General features: G+C 41.5%; 1 protein-coding gene across 1 annotated transcript in view; it reads right to left on the reverse strand.

Annotated features, from left to right (window-relative positions):
- Positions 1 to 25,633, reverse strand: part of C2CD3 (C2 domain containing 3 centriole elongation regulator) — a 2,415,762-nt gene that overhangs the window by 761,542 nt on the left and 1,628,587 nt on the right. Inside the window, exon 28 of the mRNA XM_044072855.1 lies at positions 19,963 to 20,023. Coding sequence (XP_043928790.1) covers positions 19,963 to 20,023 — 61 coding nt within the window. The remainder of the gene's footprint in view (positions 1 to 19,962; positions 20,024 to 25,633) is intronic.

Raw genomic sequence — 25,633 nt, forward strand, 5'->3', positions numbered from 1 at the left:
AAAGCAGCCAAATCTGGTGGAAAAGCAGAGGGTCTAGGAGACTACATCTGAAGGAGCTCATACCTTCTCTGAACTTCTTGGGCACAATCCCATTTAAAGAATTCCATCCTCCTATAAATAGTATCCCCTTATAAAATCTCCTCAAAAGGAGATTCAGAACTAGCACACTCTTCTTCCTCGGAGCCATAATCCAAAGGCAAAGATATCTGAGTAGAATAGGCCAAAGATTCCTCATCAGAATCCTCTTCCTCCTCAGAGGAATCCTGTTCTCCAGCTCTCTTGAGAGGGAAGATGACCAGGCAGAGGGCACTGAACAAGCCCCATGTAAAATTCTGACATTCGCTTTGAGGGTCACCTGGGAGCAGAAGAGAGATGTTTTGTCTTTTGCTTCTTTTTTTAACGATGGCTTATGAACTGTATAAGGCTCAGATATCGGCCTACACTCAATTATTGTACTCTTTATTTCATCCATCACCAATATCTGAGGACCCCCCCCCCCCCAGGCCCTTCGGTGATTATCAGCTTTGGCTCCTCCTGAATGTCTGAAGCAGATGTCTACAAAGCCTCCAAGGATGTGTGAGAAGTCAGATCCACGCCGGACACTGAAATGGTTGTGGCAGAAGAATCCAGCACAAGAATCGGATGATCCTCCGGGTTTCAGCAGCCTCAAGAGAGATTTCCAGTGGAAAAAACACCGCTGAAGAATTTTACCTGACTTGTTTGGCCTTCTTCTTTGAAGACAGCTGACCCTCAGAACAGGAAGTACCCTCCATAGCATCATTCGCTAAAAGCTTTAGACGGTGATTTTCAAGACAGATGGCTAGGGATGAAAGATGACTACGTAAGAGCTTTGGAACAAAAGCCTGACAAATAGTACAGGACATATGGTTGTGAGAAGCAACTAAACAAAACAAGCACTGCTCATGATGGTTTTTGTGGGGAATCTGTCTCACACACTGGCATTTTTATTTATTTTATTTTTTATTTTTATTTTTTATTTTTACATTTGTTGACCGGGCTAGTCTAACTGGATATATGTCCATTTTCAGTAGAGGCCCGGGGAGAAAAGCTCCAAGCATTAACAGTGACAAGTTTACAATATATCAAAAAAACACTTAAAATCACAGTACATAGGCAACATTGGTCTAAAGAAAAAGACTCTTAAAATCACAGTACAGAGGGAACATTGGTCAAAAGAAAAATTATACTAAACACAATAATAATATTGAGAAAGATGCAAAGGAGAGAAGAGCCTTTTATATTATCCTCATGCTAAGAGCTTTTCTAGATGACATGAAACAGCACAAATGCAAGAGAGAAGGATAAGCAAAAAACTGTAATGGGGCACCTGAAAATGGCTAGGTAAACCAGCACACAACTCAAGTGATCAGACAGACGATCAAAGATGGCGTTCGGAATCGTGGCAGAGAAGTTCTGAGGATGATGCATCTGGATGTCACCTTTATGCCCTATGCCTAGCATGGGGAACATACGTGTGACATACGGTGTACCCTTAACAACCTAAAGGCTTTAGTACACTAGCCAGATGTCAGGATAACCTTGGCAGGGGATCCCTCGTATTAAGAACACTGGACAGTGAAATGGAAGGACATCTAGCAGTTTCTGAAGAGATGCATGCTTATACTGCCAATATGTCATGCTGTACATTCTTGCAAGAATGAACAGATCCCCAAACATGGGAGTTTACAGAAAGGAGTACAAATGGTGGAGAACATACACCCAACCAAGAACCCATCAAGGAGAATTCATGATGAAAGATCACCTGATGAATTAAAACAACTACCAGGCTGTATATGACAAACTTTTGAACAACATATACTGGGTTTCATATTTCAAGATAGACTGTGGTAGCCAGGGGATGTCTCCTCTCCATGACACTGTAATCTTGGAGTTGGTATACTGCTGATGAGTGTGTGTGGGCATGTGTGCCAAAGGTTTGCCCCTCGCAAAAACGTTTTCTTTTACTAATTTTGTAATTTTAAGTGAGGTTTATTTTTGAGTGCTGCGATGTTTTGTGCCCCCACTTGTTAGCATCAATCACAACATATTCGCACTTTACTCATGAAGTAAATTAAATATGTTTACACAATAAACACGTGAAAATAGTGGTAAAGTGTCAAACAATAGACCAATAAGCATAAAAAAGGCATTGCAAGGACACATATAATCCAAAATGAACAGTTTAATGTAAAATCCACACCAAAGTAAATACACGTACAACACCCCGGTGTTGTGTTTTGTTGTACGTGTATTTACTTTGGTGTGAATTTTACATTAAACTGTTCATTTTGGATTGCATGTGTCCCTCTAGTGCCTTTTTCACATTTATATGTTTACACAATATTGAGGACCCCACTTGATGGGTGTTTCAGTCAAATGCATAGCCATGAAAGGAGCTGGAAAGTGGCAAAAGTACGAAGGTACAGGAGACAGAATCGTGAACTGCAACCCTATCAAAGGTAGCCTGATTCATATCAAAGGTTGCCTGGCTCGTGGAGATTATTCCTTCCTAAGCCTGCTCACCTTACAACGCCTTTTACTTGTTATTACTGCATAAAGAAGGTCTAGGTCTGGGGTCTCAAACACGTGGCTTGCAAAGTAGTTTTTTGAAGCCCCTGATTACTTGCTTTGAATGATGAATCCGGTTCACCAAACATGCCTAATACATTGGAGATGCGACTGGAGAATGCAGTCAGGTGTTTTTGTTTTTTTAATGATCCTCCTCCAAGTGCTTCTCTCTATTGAATTAGGCACATTTTTTGTCCATACAGAAATGGAGCCGCTAGGAAGGGATCTTTGCTGAACATCATGCATTCATGCCTGTCAAAGACATTCAAAAAACAACCCGACAGACGGTGCAGTTTGTAAGCGAGTGATTGTGAGGCAATTCTTTTCTTTTACTGCAGTCGTACTTGTTTTCAAGGCACCAAAGCAGTAAGTACTGCTAACACAGATAAGCATTTGGTGTGCTAGTGAACCAGCATCACTGCTCAAGCATCTCTCTCTGTCCAGATTTTCTGATAATATTTTCTATCTGTTCCTCATAAAATGTGTGGTTTTCTGGCAAGTCACTGAGGAAGAATGTCACTACTAAACAATGATAGTCATTTCAGTTTCAGAGTTCATATCCTTCTGAAAATGCATGCTAAAAACAAAACCTTTTATTCTAGTAAAAGTGATCACTGAGGGAAATCTTTCATGTGGTGTCACAGATGTGCTTGGGCATACTATGGAAAGGATCGTTAGAGGAAATGCTTTATTTCTGGTGCTTGTGCATACTTAGATATACTGCTGAAGGCATCGGTGGGGATATATTTAATTTTGGTGCTTGCGAATACTTAGATATACTGCGGAAGGGATCGGTGGGGATATATTTCATTTTGGTGCTTGTGCATACTTAGATATACTGCAGAAGGGATCGATGTGGATATGTTTCATTTTGGTGCCTGTGCATACTTAGATATACTGCTGAAGGGATCGGTGGGGATATGTTTCATTTTGATGCCTGTACATACTTAGATATACTGCTGAAGGGATCGGTGGGGATATGTTTAATTTTGGTGCTTGTGCTGACTTAGATATACTGCTGAGGGGATCGGTGGGGATATGTTTCATTTCGGTGCTTGTGCATACTTAGATATACTGCGGAAGGGATCGGTGGGGATATGTTTCATTTTGGTGCCTGTACATACTTAGATATACTGCTGAAGGGATCGGTGGGGATATGTTTAATTTTGGTGCTTGTGCTGACTTAGATATACTGCTGAGGGGATCGGTGGGGATATGTTTCATTTCGGTGCTTGTGCATACTTAGATATACTGCTGAAGGGATCAGTGGGGATATGTTTCATTTTGGTGCTTGCGAATACTTAAATATACTGCGGAAGGGAACGGTGGGGATATGTTTCATTTCGGTGCCTGTGCATACTTAGATATACTGCGGAAGGGAACGGTGGGGATATGTTTCATTTCGGTGCCTGTGCATACTTAGATATACTGCGGAAGGGAACGGTGGGGATATGTTTCATTTTGGTGCCTGTGCATACTTAGATATACTGCGGAAGGGATCGGTGGGGATATGTTTCATTTTGGTGCTTGTGCATACTTAGATATACTGCTGAAGGGATCGGTGGGGATATGTTTTATTTTGGTGCTTGTGGTGACTTAGATATACTGCTGAAGGGATCGGTGGGGATATGTTTAATTTTGGTGCTTGTGCATACTTAGATATACTGCGGAAGGGATCGGTGGGGATATATTTAATTTTGGTGCTTGTGCATACTTAGATATACTGCTGAAGGGATCGGTGGGGATATGTTTCATTTTGGTGCTTGTGCTGACTTAGATATACTGCGGAAGGGATCGGTGGGGATATGTTTCATTTTGGTGCTTGTGCATACTTATATATACTGCGGAAGGGATCGGTGGGGATATATTTAATTTCGGTGCTTGTGCATACTTAGATATACTGCTGAAGGGATCGGCGGGGATATGTTTCATTTTGGTGCCTGTGCATACTTAGATATACTGCGGAAGGGTTCAGTGGGGATATATTTCATTTCGGTGCACGTGCATACATAGATGTACTGCTGAAGGGATCGGTGGGGATATGTTTCATTTTGATGTCTGTGCAAAATTAGATATACTGCTGAAGGGATCGGTGGGGATATGTTTCATTTTGGTGCTTGTGCATACTTAGATACACTGTTGAAGGGATCGGTGGGGATATGTTTCATTTTGGTGCTTGTGCATACTTAGATATACTGCGGAAGGGATCGGTGGGGATATATTTAATTTCGGTGCTTGTGCATACTTAGATATACTGCGGAAGGGATCGGTGGGGATATATTTAATTTCGGTGCTTGTGCTGACTTAGATATACTGCTGAAGGGATCGGTGGGGATATGTTTCATTTTGGTGCTTGTGCATACTTAGATATACTGCGGAAGGGATCGGTGGGGATATATTTAATTTCGGTGCTTGTGCATACTTAGATATACTGCGGAAGGGATCGGTGGGGATATATTTAATTTCGGTGCTTGTGCTGACTTAGATATACTTTGGAAGGGATCGGTGGGGATATGTTTCATTTCGGTGCTTGTGCATACTTAGATATACTGCTGAAGGGATCAGTGGGGATATGTTTCATTTTGGTGCTTGTGCATACTTAGATATACTGCGGAAGGGATCGGTGGGGATATATTTAATTTCGGTGCTTGTGCATACTTAGATATACTGCGGAAGGGATCGGTGGGGATATGTTTCATTTCGGTGCTTGTGCATACTTAGATATATTGCGGAAGGGATCGGTGGGGATATGTTTCATTTCGGTACATGTGCATACTTAGATATACTGTGGAAGGGATCGGTGGGGATATGTTTCATTTCGGTGCTTGTGCATACTTAGATATACTGCTGAATTAATCGGTGGGGATATGTTTCATTTTGGTGCCTGTGCATACTTAGATATGTACTGTGGAAGTGATCGGTGGGGATACGTTTCATTTTGGTGCCTGTGCTGACTTAGATATACTGCTGAAGGGATCGGTGGGGATATGTTTCATTTTGGTGCTTGTGCATACTTAGATATACTGCTGAAGGGATCGGTGGGGATTTATTTCATTTTGGTGCCTGTGCATACTTAGATATACTGCGGAAGGGATCGGTGGGGATATGTTTCATTTTGGTGCTTGTGCATACTTAGATGTACTGCGGAAGGGATCGGTGGGGATATGTTTCATTTTGGTGCCTGTGCATACTTAGATATACTGCGGAAGGGATCGGTGGGGATATGTTTCATTTCGGTGCCTGTGCATACTTAGATATACTGTGGAAGGGATCGGTGGGGATATGTTTCATTTTGGTGCCTGTGCATACTTAGATATACTGCTGAAGGGATCAGTGGGGATATGTTTCATTTCGGTGCTTGTGCATACTTAGATATACTGCTGAAGGGATCAGTGGGGATATGTTTCATTTTGGTGCTTGCGAATACTTAGATATACTGCGGAAGGGAATGGTGGGGATATGTTTCATTTCGGTGCCTGTGCATACTTAGATATACTGTGGAAGGGAACGGTGGGGATATGTTTCATTTCGGTGCCTGTGCATACTTAGATATACTGCGGAAGGGAACGGTGGGGATATGTTTCATTTTGGTGCCTGTGCATACTTAGATATACTGCGGAAGGGATCGGTGGGGATATGTTTCATTTTGGTGCTTGTGCATACTTAGATATACTGCTGAAGGGATCGGTGGGGATATGTTTCATTTTGGTGCTTGTGCATACTTAGATATACTGCTGAAGGGATCGGTGGGGATATGTTTTATTTTGGTGCTTGTGCATACTTAGATATACTGCGGAAGGGATCGGTGGGGATATATTTAATTTCGGTGCTTGTGCATACTTAGATATACTGCTGAAGGGATCGGTGGGGATATGTTTCATTTTGGTGCTTGTGCTGACTTAGATATACTGCGGAAGGGATCGGTGGGGATATGTTTCATTTTGGTGCTTGTGCATACTTATATATACTGCAGAAGGGATCGGTGGGGATATATTTAATTTCGGTGCTTGTGCATACTTAGATATACTGCTGAAGGGATCGTCGGGGATATGTTTAATTTTGGTGCCTGTGCATACTTAGATATACTGCGGAAGGGTTCAGTGGGGATATATTTCATTTCGGTGCACGTGCATACATAGATGTACTGCTGAAGGGATCGGTGGGGATATGTTTCATTTTGATGTCTGTGCAAAATTAGATATACTGCTGAAGGGATCGGTGGGGATATGTTTCATTTTGGTGCTTGTGCATACTTAGATACACTGTTGAAGGGATCGGTGGGGATATGTTTCATTTTGGTGCTTGTGCATACTTAGATATACTCTTGGAAGGGATCGGTGGGGATATATTTAATTTCGGTGCTTGTGCTTACTTAGATATACTGCGGAAGGGATCGGTGGGGATATATTTAATTTCGGTGCTTGTGCTGACTTAGATATACTGCTGAAGGGATCGGTGGGGATATGTTTCATTTTGGTGCTTGTGCATACTTAGATATACTGCGGAAGGGATCGGTGGGGATATATTTAATTTCGGTGCTTGTGCATACTTAGATATACTGCGGAAGGGATCGGTGGGGATATATTTAATTTCGGTGCTTGTGCTGACTTAGATATACTTTGGAAGGGATCGGTGGGGATATGTTTCATTTCGGTGCTTGTGCATACTTAGATATACTGCGGAAGGGATCGGTGGGGATATGTTTCATTTTGGTGCTTGTGCATACTTAGATATATTGCGGAAGGGATCGGTGGGGATATGTTTCATTTCGGTACATGTGCATACTTAGATATACTGTGGAAGGGATCGGTGGGGATATGTTTCATTTCGGTGCTTGTGCATACTTAGATATACTGCTGAAGGAATCGGTGGGGATATGTTTCATTTTGGTGCCTGTGCATACTTAGATATGTACTGTGGAAGTGATCGGTGGGGATACGTTTCATTTTGGTGCCTGTGCTGACTTAGATATACTGCTGAAGGGATCGGTGGGGATATGTTTCATTTTGGTGCTTGTGCATACTTAGATATACTGCTGAAGGGATCGGTGGGGATTTATTTCATTTTGGTGTCTGTGCATACTTAGATATACTGCGGAAGGGATCGGTGGGGATATGTTTCATTTTGGTGCTTGTGCATACTTAGATGTACTGCGGAAGGGATCGGTGGGGATATGTTTCATTTTGGTGCCTGTGCATACTTAGATATACTGCGGAAGGGATCGGTGGGGATATGTTTCATTTCGGTGCCTGTGCATACTTAGATATACTGTGGAAGGGATCGGTGGGGATATGTTTCATTTTGGTGCCTGTGCATACTTAGATATACTGCTGAAGGGATCAGTGGGGATATGTTTCATTTCGGTGCTTGTGCATACTTAGATATACTGCTGAAGGGATCAGTGGGGATATGTTTAATTTTGGTGCCTGTGCATACTTAAATATACTGCGGAAGGGATCGGTGGGGATATGTTTCATTTCGGTGCCTGTGCATACTTAGATATACTGCGGAAGGGATCGGTGGGGATATGTTTCATTTTGGTGCCTGTGCATACTTAGATATACTGCAGAAGGGATCGGTGGGGATATGTTTCATTTTGGTGCTTGCGTATACTTAGATATACTGCTGAAGGGATCGGTGGGGATATGTTTCATTTCGGTGCATGTGCATACATAGATGTACTGCTGAAGGGATCGGTGGGGATATGTTTCATTTTGGTGCTTGTGCATACTTAGATATACTGCGAAACGGATCGGTGGGGATATATTTAATTTCGGTGCTTGTGCATACTTAGATATAGTGCGGAAGGGATCGATGTGGATATGTTTCATTTCGGTGCTTGTGCATACTTAGATACACTGCTGAAGGGATCGGTGGGGATATGTTTAATGTTGGTGCCTGTGCATACTTAGATATACTGCTGAAGGGATCGGTGGGGATATGTTTCATTTCGGTGCCTGTGCATACTTGGATATACTGCGGAAGGGATCAGTGGGGATATGTTTCATTTCGGTGCTTGTACATACTTAGATATACTGCGAAAGGGATCGGTGGGGATGTGTTTCATTTTGGTGCTTGTGCATACTTAGATATAGTGCAGAAGGGATGGGTGGGGATACGTTTCATTTCGGTGCTTGTACATACTTAGATATACTGTGAAAGGGATCGGTGGGGATGTGTTTCATTTTGGTGCTTGTGCATACTTAGATATACTGCTGAAGGGATCGGTGGGGATGTGTTTCATTTTGGTGCTTGTGCATACTTAGATATAGTGCAGAAGGGATGGGTGGGGATACGTTTCATTTCGGTGCATGTGCATACATAGATGTACTGCTGAAGGGATCGGTGGGGATACGTTTCATTTCGGTGCTTGTGCATACTTAGATATACTGCGGAAGGGATCAGTGGAGATATGTTTCAATCTGATGCCTGTGTTTACTTGGACATACTACTGAAGGGACCAATTCATGAAGTGTTTCTTTTGGAGTCAGTGAAGTGTCTGTGCATAACAAGGGCAGACTACTGAAGGGTTTGTTGGGGTAAACTTTTCATTTGATGTTATGAACATGCTTGTGCATACATGGGCAGACTACGGAAAGGATCGTTGGGGAAATGTTTTATTTTGGTGCTTAGACGTACTGCTGAAGGGATCAGTGGGGTTGTGTTTCATTTGGGTGTTTGTGCTTACTTGGACATACTACTCAAGGGATCACTTGAGGAAATGTTTCTTTTGGAGTCAGTAAGTGTCTGTGCATATATGGGCAGACTACTGAAGGGTTTGTTGGGGTAAACTTTTCATTTGATGTTATGAATGTGCTTGTGCATAACATGGGCAGACTACAGAAAGGATCGTTGGGGTACATGTTTCTTTCATTTGGAGCTAGTGAAGTGCTTGTGCATACTTGGGACATACTACTGAAATAATCAGCAGGGGCAATGTTTCATTTTGGTGCTTGGACCTACTTCTGAAGGGATCAGTATTGGAAGTGTTTCATTTTGGTGCTTGTGCATATTTGGACACACTGCTGAAAGGATCGGTGGGGATGTTTCATCTGGGTGTTTAGGCATACTTGTACAAATGACTGAAGGGATTGGTTTAGTCTCTGTGCATAACTGGACTTATTGCTGAAGGGATTGGTGGGGGAAGTGTTTCATTTTGGACATACTGGTGAAGGGATCAGTAGGGGTATGCTGCATTTGGGTGTTTGTGCATCATTGGACAAACTACTGAAGAGATGGTTGCACGCAAGTTCATGAATTGCAACTCAGATATAAAAGGTGAATCACCATGTTTAACAAGGGATGTGTGGACAGCATGGATACTGGACTGGAAGTTGCAAGAAAGCACGGAATTGCATCTAAGTGATGCACCCCAAAAAACCACAATTCAGAAATATGGACTAAGTCCTAGAGTTGTTGCATAAACTACTGCTTAACTAGAACACTCCAAGTGTAAAGAATGTACATAAATGATATTCCCTTGTACTTCCCAGGATTCACAATTTCGTGAATCATGGAGTAAAATGGGTACTGCAACCTGAAATCTATGGGATAGGAATTTATTTGACACATGATTACCAGGAATTCTCGACTTGGTAGGTGCCCATTTTCAGTGAATTCCCTGGAAGAGAAGTTCCAAAGCATTACAAAAACATTTTAAGAACAATAATTCTACAATCTTCAGAAACTGTACAAAGACATCAGGATAAATTAGTAATCTACTTGCTGTAAGAACCAGCTGGAATGGCTTGGAATGGGCATCTGATATACCTCTCAACTGTCCAGATTTTCATAGAATGTCTGAATTTTTGACTCACAGTTTTGGTCTGTCCCAAATAAAATGTGTGGTTTTCTGGCAAATCACTAGGCTGCTCTGAGGATTGAAGTCACTCTGTCTGGTTAAGGGTGTTTTGCAAGGTCACACGGTCGTAGACAAATGAGGGCTGAAAGAATCAAACCTTGTACCCACGAAACTAGAGCCGACAGCCTTACCCCTCTGCAGTCGACACCAACTGATAAATGTATTTGTTCCTTGTGGTCTAAGGGAACTCATGATAGTGTGAGTCAATTACCCAAAGATATATGTGTGTGTGTGTGTGTGTCTCTAACAACATTTTGTAATATCAATTAAAAATTAGAAAGTATTTGTTGATTATTTAGCAGCAGTAACAGAACTGAGAGTGAAGAGAGAATACTTATTTATAATTTGCAGTCATCAATGGTTACTTAATAGGAAGTGCTTGTTTCAGTATTAGAAAATTTCAAAACTAATATAATTTTCTTTGTATATTTATTGCAGACTAGTATTTTAATTGACTATTAGCAATGTCATCATCCAAGAAACAAAAAGATTTTACATGAAAAGCGTGTTTTCCAAGAAACGTGGAAAAAATTATATTACTTCACTGAGCTGAATAATCAATTCGAATGCTTCATCTGCTATAATCTGTTTCCGTTCCAAACGAATACAATGTACTGAGACATTCTGAAACAATGCATAGTAATGAATATGATGTGATAACAGACAAAACGAGGGAAGAGAAAGCTCATCAACTAAAATCAGCTTTTGCCAAGCAGCAAAACATTTACAAAAACCTTACGATCAGCAAAGTTTCAGTATGAGTAAGCTTTATCACTGAAATGATCACAAAGTCATCTCATCCATTCACTGAAGGCCAGTTAATTAAAGACAGCTTCATAAAAGTAAGCAAAATTCTTTGTTCAAAACAAGAAAGTGTTTGAAGGTATAAGTTTTCTACAAATACAGTAGGCAACAGAATTACTGAACTGGCCAATAATGTGCACCAGCAGCTACATAAAGTTGTAAATGAGTTTGAAGCTTTTATAGTTGCCCATGAAGTGAGCACTGCCATAACAGATACTGCATACTGCGCAGTGTTCATTCGAGGTGTGGACAGGAATTTTAATATTATGGAAGAATTAATAGACATGTTGCCTTTGAAAGGCACAACCATGGGATGTGACATATCTGACGAACTTGAAAAATGTACAGAAAAGTCAGAAATGTCGTGGGATAAGCTTGTTTCAGTAGCGACTGATGGTGCACCCTCGATGTGTTCTGAGAATGCTGGTGTTGCTGGGTTACTGAAAGTACAGCTGAGCACTGTTGGTGTTGCTGACACCTTTATTGCAATTCATTGCATTCTGCACCAGGGAGCATTTTGTGGAAAAACTCTCCAAATGAAGGAAGTCATGGATGTTGTTAAGATGATTAACTTTATACATGCAAGAGGTCTAAATCACAGCCTGTTTAGTAACCTTCTATCCAACCTTGACATCAAATAAGGAAAATTACTTTATTACACTGAAGTCAGATAGCTAAGTATGGGAAGTTCACTCCAGAGGTGGTGCCCATGTCCCTCTTGGACAGTGGAAGTTATTATTAACTACCACAGACCCTTAACTCTGTAAACTTCATTCACCTAACCACCAACAATTGGGGCATTTCGGGATAAATATGGCTAGGCTTGTAAGGGCTCTAGGGCCATTAGCCTAGTAACCTTCTATGAAACTATGAAAGTGTGCTACACTGCAACAGTAAATAGCAATCTTCATGGCAATGAAAGAAAATGAAATTATTCAGCTAGGCTATCCATTTTGCACATCCATCCTTGCTTTTTGACAGATATTACACAACATCTGAATGAAGTCAACATCAAGCTCCAGGGAACAAAAGAGAGGATAATGTAGATGCATGACAGTATCAAGGCTTTCAGATGTAAACTTTCCCTGTGGGCGAAACAGCTGGTGGATGGCAGCGTAGCTCATTTCTCAGCGTTACAGTCACTCGGAAAAGTCATAAACAGTTCTTGAAAGAATATTCAGATGCAGTTATAAATTATGAGCAGAATTTGATGGTCAGTTTCAGGATTTCGAGGCACTAGAACCCTTATTTGCCACCTTTACTAAGTCTTTTTCCATAGGTGTTGACAATGTCTCTGAAGAATTCCAGATGGAGTTATTGGAACTTCAGTGCTATAGTGTTCTGAAAAAGAAGTGCATAGATGTTGGCGTTCCACATTTTTATAAGTACATGAGTTGAGATTGTTTGTGTCTTTCGGCTTTTCCCGGTTAGGGGTCGCCACAGTGGAACTCCGGTCCGCTAATGACTGGCAGCAGATTTTTACGTACTGGCTTGCCGGGCCTAACGCACAACCTTCAACGAAGAAACGCCCATTCACGCATGCCGCTACACAGAAGACACTCTGAGAATCGAACGGGTGACGTCTAACCGTGAGGCAACAATGCTACTACAGCACTACCACCGCAGTCTTGTTTCTCTGTGACTGCTCGAACCTTTGTGATGTTTAGCTGTACACACATTTGTGAACAGTTTTTCTCATCTATGAAGCTCAACAAATCAGTTTTCTGGTCAAGGATGACTGACGAACACTTGACAGCTACCATGCGAGTGGCTGCTTCACACAATATAAAGCCTAATTTTGACGTCCTGGTCTCTGCAAAACATCAGCTATGCAGTCAAAACAAAGCCAATAATGTTTCATGTTCAAAAAATACCTTGTCATAGAGCTTAATTGAAATTACAAAAATATTTCAAACTAATACAATAGAATAGTGTTGGTCTGTTGCTTCAAACAAAAAAGTTTTGTAACTTAGTTTTTTTAACAAAAAAGTATAGTTTGTGGAGGACTTCAGTTTGTGGCCCACCAAAAAATCCTTGGTGTTATTTGCGGCCCTCGTGCTCATCTCAGTTTGAGAGATCTGGTTCACATCTTTGTCTGTGTGTTGACCAATTTTCTGTAAATTAGTAAGTTTCCATCATTTCATGGCTAAAATTTCTGGTGTTCTAGTTATTTATTTTCCAAGCATTAATGGATATCTCTAACAAGCAAGCCCTTCATGTATAATCCAAAAAAATACTTTTGTTATCGTTTAATGTGGCAGTTCATGTGCTACTAAGAAGTTAAGCTAAAGAAGGTACTTTCTGCAGCAGCTCTTTCACTAAGAGTCTGGTAAAAGGAGAACTAAAGAAAGCAGAGGCATGCTAACTGCTTTACTGTCTATCACACGAGCATTGACATGCTCACAGTCAGTGCAGACCTAACAAGAGAACTAAAGAAAGCAGAGGCATGCTAACTGCGTTACTGTCTATCACACGAGCATTGATATGATCACAATCAGTGCAGACCTGTCCGCTAATAAGAGAACTAAAGAAAGCAGAGGTGTGCTAACTGCTTTACTGTCTATCACATGAGCACTGACATGACCACAGTCAGTGCAGACCTGTCTGCTAATAAGAGAACTAAAGAAAGCAGAGGTGTGCTAACTGCTTTACTGTCTATCACACGAGCACTGACATGCTCACAGTCAGTGCAGACCTGTCTGCTAATAAGAGAACTAAAGAAAGCAGAGGTGTGCTAACTGCTTTACTGTCTATCACACGAGCACTGACATGCTCACAGTCAGTGCAGACCTGTCTGCTAATAAGAGAACTAAAGAAAGCAGAGGCATGCTAACTGCTTTACTGTCTATCACACGAGCATTGATATGATCACAGTCAGTGCAGACCTGTCTGCTAATAAGAGAACTAAAGAAAGCAAAGGTGTGCTAACTGCTTTACTGTCTACACACGAGCATTGACATGACCACAGTCAGTGCAGACCTAATAAGAGAACTAAAGAAAGCAGAGGTGTGCTAACTGCTTTACTGTCTACACACGAGCATTGACATGACCACAGTCAGTGCAGACCTAATAAGAGAACTAAAGAAAGCAGAGGTGTGCTAACTTGCTTTACTGTCTATCACACAAGCATTGGCATGACTACAGTCAGTACCAGGGTACCTACCCACAATAGTATACCCCCCTACATCAAGATAATTAATTTTGCTATTCTTGCTTTATCCTATGCTGGGTCACAAAGGGAGCCTCTATCTCTGCATTCAGTTACCTAATTCCATTTCTGCTCTGTCAGGTACAAACAGATCATCAATATGCCGTGCAGCTCCAGCACTAAACACAGACTGCCACGTGTCCTTCCAGTGTGAAAGTGGAAAAAACAGCCAATCGGTCAGCTGTAGCTCTTTTAGTGCCTAATAAAACAGACTGTAGTGCACAACTGTCACATAAGAGGAAATGTAGGACAGTGAAAACAGCACCTTAGTATGTAGTAGAGATGGTGTTCTGACACTGTAGGACCCTCAGTGCCTAATAAAACAGACTGTAGTGCACAACTGTCATACGAGGAAATGTAGGATAGTGAAAACAGCACCTTAGTATGTAGTACAGAAGGTATTCTGATGCTGTAGCTCCCAGTGTGCATAATAAAACAGACTGTAGTGCACAACTGTCATACGAGGAAATGTAGGATAGTGAAAACAGCACCTTAGTATGTAGTACAGATGGTGTTCTGACACTGTAGCACCCTCGGTGCCTAATAAAACAGACTGTAGTGCACAACTGTCATACGAGGAAATGTAGGATAGTGAAAACAGCACCTTAGTATGTAGTACAGAAGATATTCTGATGCTGTAGCTCCCAGAGTGCATAATAAAACAGACTGTAGTGCACAACTGTCACATAAGAGGAAATGTAGGACAGTGAAAACAGCACCTTAGTATGTAGTACAGATGGTGTTCTGACACTGTAGGACCCTCAGTGCCTAATAAAACAGACTGTAGTGCACAACTGTCATACGAGGAAATGTAGGATAGTGAAAACAGCACCTTAGTATGTAGTACAGATGGTGTTCTGACACTGTAGGACCCTCAGTGCCTAATAAAACAGACTGTAGTGCACAACTGTCATACGAGGAAATGTAGGACAGTGAAAACAGCACCTTAGTATGTAGTACAGATGGTGTTCTGATACACGCTGCATTATTTTATTTGTCCATTTGTTAAGTGGGTTAGTCCAACTGCCCACAGAGCCCTTTTTCAGCAGAGACCCAAGGAGAAAAGCTCCAAGAAATAAAAAAATAAGAGAAAAAAAACCTAACAATTCAAGTTGTAAGATAACAGTACAAAAACAGAGAAACAGAACTATACAACATGAATATTTACAAGGCAAAAGTACACTATTTGGGAATGCAGTAACAATACGTTTGAGAAATTTGGATAGCATTAAGTTACATACAAAGAATATAGCAATGCCTTAAAATAAAAAATATTCTGTAATATGTAATAAATAGAGTAACATCATGAGATAGCACAACAAAGATGCATTTAATAGGACAGGTACTAACAGCAGAGAGAGTAATATGTGTAGACAGTTTAGTTAGCAGATACTAGGCAGATATGGTGATTGAGAAAAGAAGAATGCAGATCCATGCATGTTGGAAATAAATTTTAGTTGCTTTTTGAATTTGCCACTTTTGGTTGCGCAGAGAAGGGACAATGGAAGTTTGTTCCATGAATATGCAATTGAATGACTGCAAAGTATTTTTCCAATATTTTTGTTTGGCTTGGTCACCTGCAGAAGGTTTTGTGTGCTTCTGAGGTCATGATTGGGTGTAGGGTGTAATTATGGATGTAAGGGCAGGGTAGGGGTTGGGCCTATTTAGGATGGTATGTGTAGTTTGTAGTTGTGATATTTGAAGCATGTGGGGGAGTTCAGGCCATCTTAAGCTTTTCAGGGATATACAAAGACGGGAATTGTAGCTATTACTGGCTGCTGATCTGGCTATCTTGTTGTAGAACGTTTCTAGTTTGGTTAAGAGATTATTTTGGAGATTAGCAAGTATGGGAGCAGCATACAGTAGGGATGGTAGAATAAATGTTTGAACCAGTATAGGTCTAGATTTGTTAAGTATATTTTTGTTGCTGCGGTATAGAAGACCTAGTTTTTGATTGGACTTTTTGATACAGTTTAAGATATGCAAGTTGAATTTTAATTGGTCGTCTATAGCAACGACAAGCAATTTGTTGTTTGAGTTGGTGGTGATAACTGTATTATCTAAGGACGAGATGGTTAAGTTTTCTTTAGCTGGATTGAGGTTTTTTTGAAGGAAAAGGAGAAGCCTGGTCTTTCGGGCGTTGAGAAGCAGGTTGTTTTCAGTTGGCCATTGTTCTTCTACAAACAAAGACTGCTGAGTGACATTGTGGAGATTTTCTATATTGTGGAATCATCTGCGTACTGTATTAAGGCAGAGTGAAGGCAGGAGATATGGAGGTTACTTGTAAATATATTAAAAGGTAGAGGGCCCAAGGCAGAGCCCTGGGGAACCCCTTTCTTAACAAGATGGAAAGGGGAGAAGGATGTTTGCCATCTGGTGGACTGACATCTGTTTGAGAGGTAGCTGTTAAACCGAAAGGTAGTGGAGGTAGAGAGTTGTAGGCTGGAAAGTTTACTTAGGAGGATGGGATGGGAAACGGCATCAAATGCTTTGGATAGGTAAAGGAATAGAACTGATATGTGCTTCTTAACATCTCTGGCTTGGGCAATGTTGTGTGTGAAAGACAGGAGGGCAGTGGTAGTACTGTGCGAGGGATGGAAATCATGATGTGTGGGTGTAATTAGGTTTGGCTTTAAGCAGTGGTTTAGTATTTGTCTATGCATACATTTTGCCAGTATCTTGGATAAGGGGGATAATATGGCAATAGGCCTGTAATTTGAGGGTTCTATAGAATTTAATCCCTTGTGGAGGATTATTGTGAATAATTGTTTTTCCAGATATCTGCTGCTCTATTTTCTTGGATAGATCTATTGATAGGCTATGGATCCGATCCTATTGATAAGTAAAAATAGAGGGTAGGCTATGGATCCAGCTGCATGTTTGAGGAATACTGGAAGGAGTTTGCTTACTGATGGGGAACAGGTTTTGAGTTTGTTGAGAAATGCTCTGATGAAAAAAGTTGGTACAGGTGCTAGGGAGAATGAGGGAAGATATGAGGAGGGAGGTGGAGTCTTAATATCGAGAGTTTCTGGTTTATTAAGCTTTTCTATTGTTTCTATGAAAACGTTAATCAGAATTGCAGTTTCGCTAGAAGGTTTGTTGGGGAAGGGGTTCCCTGGAGATAGTAACTTGTTTATCGAGTGCCAGTATTTCTTTGGATTGGAATGTGGGTTGCTCAGAGATTTTTGATAGAAATTGTTTTGTCCAATAGGACCTGCTTTTTTGTTTGGTTGTGAAGCTGTTTATATAAGTTCAGGTGGAAAGTTGAGTTATTTTTTTCCAAGCTCTCCAGGCACTGTCTCTGTTGTTCATAAGTGATCGAGTTGCCTGGTTTAGCCATGGTGCATAATTACGGTTTAGCCTATTTTTTTCTACTGGGAGTCAGGGTGTTTAGGGTTTCTAGGAATATATTGTTGAAGCTTTGGACAGCCTCATCAAGGTGTAATGCGTGTAGGAATGACCAGTTTACAGAGGGCAGTAATTTGTTTAGGGTAACAGGGTTGTAGTTTTTAAGGTTATGAGACTCTGTATTGGTAGTGCTTGTTAAGATTGGGAGGCTGTCTTACTACTGAGGCAGGGAGGTGGTCACTAATGGAGTTAGGTAGGATGGAAAGGTTATAATAGTACTGGGGGTTGGATACTAATATCCAGTCAATGACTGAGCCATTCTGGGAATTTTTTTGCTGGTGTGTGGGCGAGGTGATCAGGTGGGTAAAGCCACAAAGATTTATAGAGTAGCTAGGGGGTGCTGTATATGTGTGGTTAGAGTGCTGTTAGCACGGGCCTGGGTTGGGGTGAACATCACCAGTTAGCAGTAGTATTGTGCTTTGAAGTATTTGTAGGCAGAAATATTTGCAAAGGACCTGATGTTTTGTTTTGATGAGAGGTTGGGCATTTGGTATGTACAATACTTTGAACTTGTGAAATATAGTGGTATGGTTATAGAGAGAGGTGGCAATAGGGGGGAGTAGTTATTTGTATGGTGTGTAGTGGGACAGTGTGGGAGATGGGGTGGTAAATAGGTGAGAACTATGGTACGTGGTTAGAGCTCAGAAAATAATTAGAAAAAGGAAGGCGAGAAATAGAGTTTTGAAAGATATTGCCATTATTTAGTTTCAGGTCAGAAAGAATTAAAGGGTAAAGAATTTATTTAGGTTACTAAAAGAAATCCGGATTAACTGAAGGAGTTTTATTAAGTGAGTGATTGAAAGAGTTAATATGTAAAGCTCATGAGGGGAGTGGATGTTACAGTTAATGGTGATGAGCGGTATGTAGAGGAGTGGAGGTCTCTATTGGTTCGTGTGAAGGTGGGGCAAAGCAGATTTAGCTATAAAGGAAATGCCAGAGGTGGGTGGGAATGGGGGTAGGGTAAGGGAGCGGAGTGAGCCTGAGTGCAGTGAGGGTGAACGGAGTAGGATGAGCCAGAAAACTGGACCAGCCTGGCTTCCAAGAAAACAATCAGGAAATCAAAGCTCAGTCAATTCCAGGTCAGTGTATCATGGTATCTTCCTAACAGCTAGAAATCTTGTGCTACTACTCTAGTACAGAGTGGTGACAAGGACAACCACTTCTATATGGAAAAACATTGCAAGTATGGGCTGTAGGTACATAGGTAAACCTTTCCAAGAGAAAGAAAGTAGTATTTAAGTAACTGACCTAGGAATACAATAGGAAGAGAAATAGGGGGTACCAGTAGTGTGCACATTATGCCTTAAACAGACAAAACGGATCAGAAACCAATCTAGTTGATCCAGCAGCTGGCAGTTAAAGGGCTGAATGTTTGTAGAACCATTCTGCTAGTATTTTAATAACAGGTGTTTAATGAAGATGCATATACCTGAAACTGGCACTGAAGTAGATGAAATGCAGATCAAACCAGAGTGGAGTCCAGATTTACATCGGAGATAACATAGTTTCAGCAGCACTGCAGGTCACAAACCATGAGACAGTCAGATCCCCCCTCCCATCACTACAATCGTGTTCTGTAGCAACACCTGCACTGCTACACTGTAGCCATCTGGTTTCCAATGTCCAATTATTTTTGGAGAAATAGAACTCCACCTTCCTAAAGTCAGGCATCTGCAAGCAAATGATAGTGAGGCAGTAATACGGAACATCTAGCAGTTATGCTACAAGGGAATCAGGATTCTGACGTGGCAAATGAAGAAGTAGCACAAACAACTAATCTGGAATGTGAAAAAACACCACAAAATTACAAGCCACATTTTGGAAAATCATTCAAATGGAAAAAAATGTGTGAAACCAAGAGGAAAGTACACCCAAATCAAAATACTTTGGACAGTTTATTTTATTAATTCTGACCATTAATTACTATGCCTTTAACTTGGCACATAAGCAGAATAAGTTTCAATTATCATATATTCTGCAGACTTGGGTAAGGATAATTTTAATACAACAACTGCATCTCAATACATCAGTAGGTTGGTGCTAAACATGCAAATTTCTGGTATTAACTCTGACACAACTACAATATCCCTACCTGATCGCTTTGCCAGTAGGTCTCGCAAAGGAACTTTCACTGTGCCCAGTACAACGTCATGCTTTGAAGACCCAGACATATGTATCCCTACAAAGTATAAAGAAACAGATGACTCTTACAACACTTCAATGTAAAAGAAAACTGCCATTCAGAGCAAGTGATCTTTTAAATCCAATTATTTGTTATAAAAAAAGTGATACATTTTAACACAATGGTAATTAACATGATGCATTGGCATCACAGATATGTAAGGACAAACTAAAGCTTCATTTGTGTACAACTGAGGAGCACAGAAAACCTGATTAAAAAAAAAACTTTTTAAGAAGCATAAGGGAATATGCAAAGTTCAGAAGGAGAGGAGTTTCCAAACAGGAAACCAAGCATAAAATTTGATTACTAAGGAAGTGATTAATTTTCAGCAAGCAGGATATTTTATAGCTTTATGAAGATTATTTTTCATATTTGGGAAAATGGAAATGAAAAAGCCTTTCTGATTGCATCATGAATTTAAGAACAGCAATATCACTTAAGGAAATCAGAGCTAAGACATCATACTAATCACAAATAATGGCTATATTCATACCCTTTCATATAATTTGTGAGTGGACCAAATTTGATACACCCCTCCTTAGTTCAGTCCATCCTTTCCACCAATCAGAAAATGGCACATTCCTGCAGGATCCCAAGCTAAGGATGTAATCATGCTCACTTTGTCCCAAGCTAAGGATGTGCTCATGCTCACTTTGTCCCAAGCTAAGGATGTGCTCATGCTCACTTTGTCCCAAGCTAAGGATGTGCTCATGCTCACTTTGTCCCAAGCTTAATGATGTGCTCATGCTCACTTTGTCCCAAGGTAAGGATATGCTCATGCTCACTTTGTCCCAAGCTAAGGATGTGCTCATGCTCACTTTGTCCCAGGCTAAGGATGTGCTCATGCTCACTTTGTCCCAAGCTAAGGATGTGCTCATGCTCACTTTGTTCCAAGCTAAGGATGTGCCCGTGCGCATGCTCAATGCTCACTTTGTCCCAAGCTAAGGATGTGCTCATGCTCACTTTGTCCCAAGCTAAGGATGTGCTCATGCTCACTTTGTCCCAAGCGAAGGATGTGCTCATGCTCACTTTGTCCCAAGTGAAGGATGTGCTCATGCTCACTTTGTCCCAAGTGAAGGATGTGCTCATGCTCACTTTGTCCCAAGCTAAGGATGTGCTCATGCTCACTTTGTCCCAAGCTTAAGGATGTGCTCACGCTCACTTTGCATCAAGAGTGACATCACATAGCAGATACTTAAGAAAGCACATCCTCAGAGCTTGTCAGGACACCCCCTAAGCCACCAAGTGTCTTTCTGTAAATCAAGAATAAATAATAAAGATTTGACCATTTCACTATTAGCAAGCAAGACATAAGTACCTGTAGAAGGGGAACTCCTACAGCTCAGACTAGATGAAAGGGCCACTCACTATTAGAAGGATGGAGCATGGGTACTAGCATCAATGAATGTATCCCCATCATGATATCCAATGGAACACATTCCCTGATCTCATTTTCCGATGCTGAAGTGGAGGTACACTATGGTCTTCAGTCCTACTTAGCATTACCATCAGCATTTTCAGAGATGGGAAAACAATTCCTGAAATCAATCTACAGCCAGAAATACTCGGCCTACAACCACCCTCTAAAGTTTTGTCCTTATAGTGATTTTAGGCACCATGCCAGGGGCTGCATTAGGTACCCACCCAAAAGTTCTACCATCCAGCACTGATCAGCAACTCAGCTGAACCTGTGAGACTTGAGGCAGTGGTTGGCATCATTCCTCTCTCCCAAACAGGAAAACACACCACCAGTGTATGTCGTTCATGACTGGCAATCTGATGGTTACATGCACACACCTCTTTCCCAAACAGGAAAACACAATACCTGTGTATGTCGCTCATGACTGGGAATCTAATGGATGCATGCACACACCTCTTTCCCAAACAGGAAAACACAATACCTGTGTTTGTCACTCATGACTGGGAATGTGATGACTGCGTGCACACACCTCTGTCCCAAACAGGAACACACAATACCAGCATATGTTGCTCATGACTGGGAATCCGAAGGCTCCATGCATATACCTTAGTCCCAAACAGGAAAACACAATACCACTGTATGTGGCTCAGGGCTGAGAATGTAACGACTGCATGCACAGACCTCTGTCCCAAACAGAAAAACACAATACCAGTGTATGTCGCTCATGACTGGAAATGTAATGGCTGCATGCACAGACCTCTGTCCCAGACAGGAAAACAAAATGCCAGCATTTGTCACTAATGACTGGGAATCTGATGGCTGCACGCAAACACTAGTCTGTTCAACATACAAATGCAAGAATGATAACAGCTAGGAAATGATTCCATACTGTGAGAACAACAAAAAAAAACTGGTGGGCTGTGATAAGCATGTATTCAGCACATCACAGCACTGCATCTGTCACAGAGGGAGAAGTAACATCCATCAGTGCAGGATCGTTCACATGTCTGCTGAATTCTGATGACCCCAACATTTACAAACTTTTAAAAAGTTGCTTCAGACCATCTTCTAAAAAAGACCCCTTAATTCTCCATTATTTTTTTGCATTTTCATTAATGCTTTATAATCTCTCAAATATCTGCCTACTTATCTGTGCTAATGACAGTCAACTATAAATCAAGTCCTTCCTGCACTTTAATTCACTTTCGTCTTCAGTCTGACATACATAATTTTCAACAGTGGTTATACCAGTACAAAACACATTCAAACCCTTCGAAAACCAAATTAATGCTTTTTGGACCCTGCAAAAGACTTTCCAATATCCCAAGCACACTTACCATTTCAGACCTAAACAACTCCATCATGAAATGCACAAATTCCTTCAAATATCTAGGCTGCTGACTCTACCCCATCTCTCACCTTCCACAATCACACAGAAGACATTAATTGAAAAATAAGCTGTCTGCTTTTCTAGCTAAAATAAATTTTCTTTTCTCTACTCCACGTAGAGATCTGCCGTTTTCAAGGGTGTCCTTCTAGCCCAACTCGAGTATGGTCTTCCCATAAGTTTATCAGTTTCCAAATAAAACTCCTTTGTACTCCAAACCATCTCAAATTAATTTTGCAGATTCATCACCAACTCTTCTCAAGAACACCAATGCTTTACACTTAAAGAAATAAATGGCTTTCCATTTACCAAAGATTTAAGTTTGTTCCTGGTAGCCAACGGTACTAAGTCTTGAAACCTTTGCCCTACTCTCTCTACAGGTTATGTAACTCGTTACAATCTGCTCAGTCTCTCTCCGCACACAAAGACCCTCCCTGCAATCCACTAACCACACCTTCCTTTCTTGTTCGCTCTCTCTCTGGTAGTCCCTACCTCAGTCCCTCAGTCAAAACTCCAGTGTAACCAGTTTTAGAAGGGTCTTTCATTCACCTTCGACTTCAAAACAAGTGCTCCTGCCCAATAGGGCACATGACTGAAATAAAATTAGTTATGTACTCACCATAACGTTCCATCTGAGTAGGTAACTTCATTTGTCAGCAACCTGTGGGTTACGGATCCGAGCCGGCAGCATACCAAGCTAAAGATCAGAGCTCCAAGCTCCACCCCCTTACCCATACTACTCTGCAACCTCCTTCCAATCCTCAGATCGCGTCTGCCAACTGCACAAACAAAAAAACAAACTAACAACCTGAAAAAACAACCTGACTCAGAGACAAACAAAACTCGAGCATCCAAACCTCGAGTTCAGCTAAATAACTATTCAGGTTAGGGGGAAGGAGGCGGGGACGGTTGCTGACAAATGAAGTTACCTACTCAGATGAAACGTTATGGTGAGTACATAACTTCTTTACCTGAAGTAGTTAACTTCATTTGATCAGCAACCTGTGGGACAGAGTCCCCAGCTACCTGAAATCTTGGGTGGTCCTCAAGGAAGAATATTCTGAAGCAATGTAGAGCCAAAAGCAGCCCTTCCTCTAGACATCAAATCTAGCTTATAATGAGAAATAAAGGTGTGAGAGGACGCCCAGGTAGCCGCCGAACAAATGTCATCCAGGGAAACTCTAGACCAGAATGCAGCAGATGCCACAGAACGCGTAGAATGAGCATGAACTCCCATTGGTTCTGGCAAGCTAGATTCTCTATAAGCTAAGAGAATACAACTCGAAATCCATCTGGTGAGAGTTACTTTAGAAATCGGTTTCCCTAGAAAAGGTTTTGTAAAGGAGACGAAAAGTTGGTCAGATTTATGAAAGACAGCCGTCCTATGTAAATAAAAACGTAACTGTCTGTGAACATCCAGTAAATTAAGTTTATACTCCCCCTTGTTCTGGTAACTGGGGAAAAAAACTGGCAAATTAATGGATTGATTAATGTTCGTCTTGGAAGCCACTTTGGGAAGAAAATAGGGATTAGTCCTGAGAGATACCCTGCCCTTGTGAAAAACAAGGTATGGAGGTTTGATAGAAAGAGCCTGAAGCTCCGACCCTCTCCTGGCTAAGGTAATGGCTACCAAAAAAGCAGTCTTCCATGACAAGAACTTCAGATCAACGGAAGCTGCAGGTTCAGACTGAGGCGATACTAACGCCTGAAGAACTAAAGGTCAGGTCCCATGGTGGGGTGAATTTCTGATAGGAGGTCTCAACAGAAAGGTACCTTTTAGAAAGGTCTTACAAATTCTGGTAGCAGCAAGAGAACCAAAGTTGTCCCCAATATGAAAATGGGAAATGGCAGCCAGCTGAACCTTTACAGTAGATGAACTGGCCCCCTGATGAAAAATATGAGACAAGAATTCTAGAACTGCTGGAATAGGAGCAGTAAAAGGATCCAGGTTCTTATGTGAAGTCCAAATGGAAAACGTTTCCATTTACTATTGTAAATCTTTCTGGTAGAGGGCTTATGTGCCACCACCAGAATGGACTTAACTAGGGAAGAGATACTGGGAGTCCTGGCAATTAAGGGAACTGGACCAGCCAAGCTGCGAGCTTGAGCTCGACCAGATTCGGAGGGGTCATTCCCGAGGGGTGAGAGATCAGATCCAGAGAGAGGAGCTATGAGATGAGACTGTAGGCAGGGGAACCAGACTGACGAGGCCAGAATGGGGCTATGAGGATAATCTTCCTCCCCAACCAACGAGCTTTCTGCAAAAATTTTGTCATCAGCGGAAGTGGTGGATACACATAAAGAAGACCGGGAGGCCAAGCACGGACTAGAGCGTCTCTGGTGGCTTCCCCTAAGGAAGGAATTAGAGCGAAAAAATCTCTGCACTTCACGTTGGAAGGCGATGCGAAGAGATCGCAGCAAGGCTGACCCCAACTGAGGAAGATCTGTTCCGCTACGGAAGAGTTCAAGGACCACTCGTAAGGGGAGAGAATAGTTCTGCTCAATTTGTCCGCCAGAATGTTGGACTGATCCGGAATGTGTGTCGCTAACAGGAAGCTGTTGGTGAAGATCACCCATTCCCAAACTCTCACGGCCTCTCGGCAAAGAGGGTAGGACCTGATTCCCCCCTGTTTGTTGATATACCAGACCACTGACATATTGTTTGACTAGATTGCAATAGTCCCTGGAGGAAGGAAGGCATGAAGGGCCTGCAACACTAAAAGGACCGCCCTCATCTCCAGTACATTTATATGCAGAATGGTCTCTGTATGAGT

The sequence above is a fragment of the Protopterus annectens genome, chromosome 5.part1 (genome assembly GCF_019279795.1).
Source record: "Protopterus annectens isolate FY-2018-M chromosome 5.part1, PAN1.0, whole genome shotgun sequence".
Classification (NCBI taxonomy): domain Eukaryota; kingdom Metazoa; phylum Chordata; order Ceratodontiformes; family Protopteridae; genus Protopterus; species Protopterus annectens.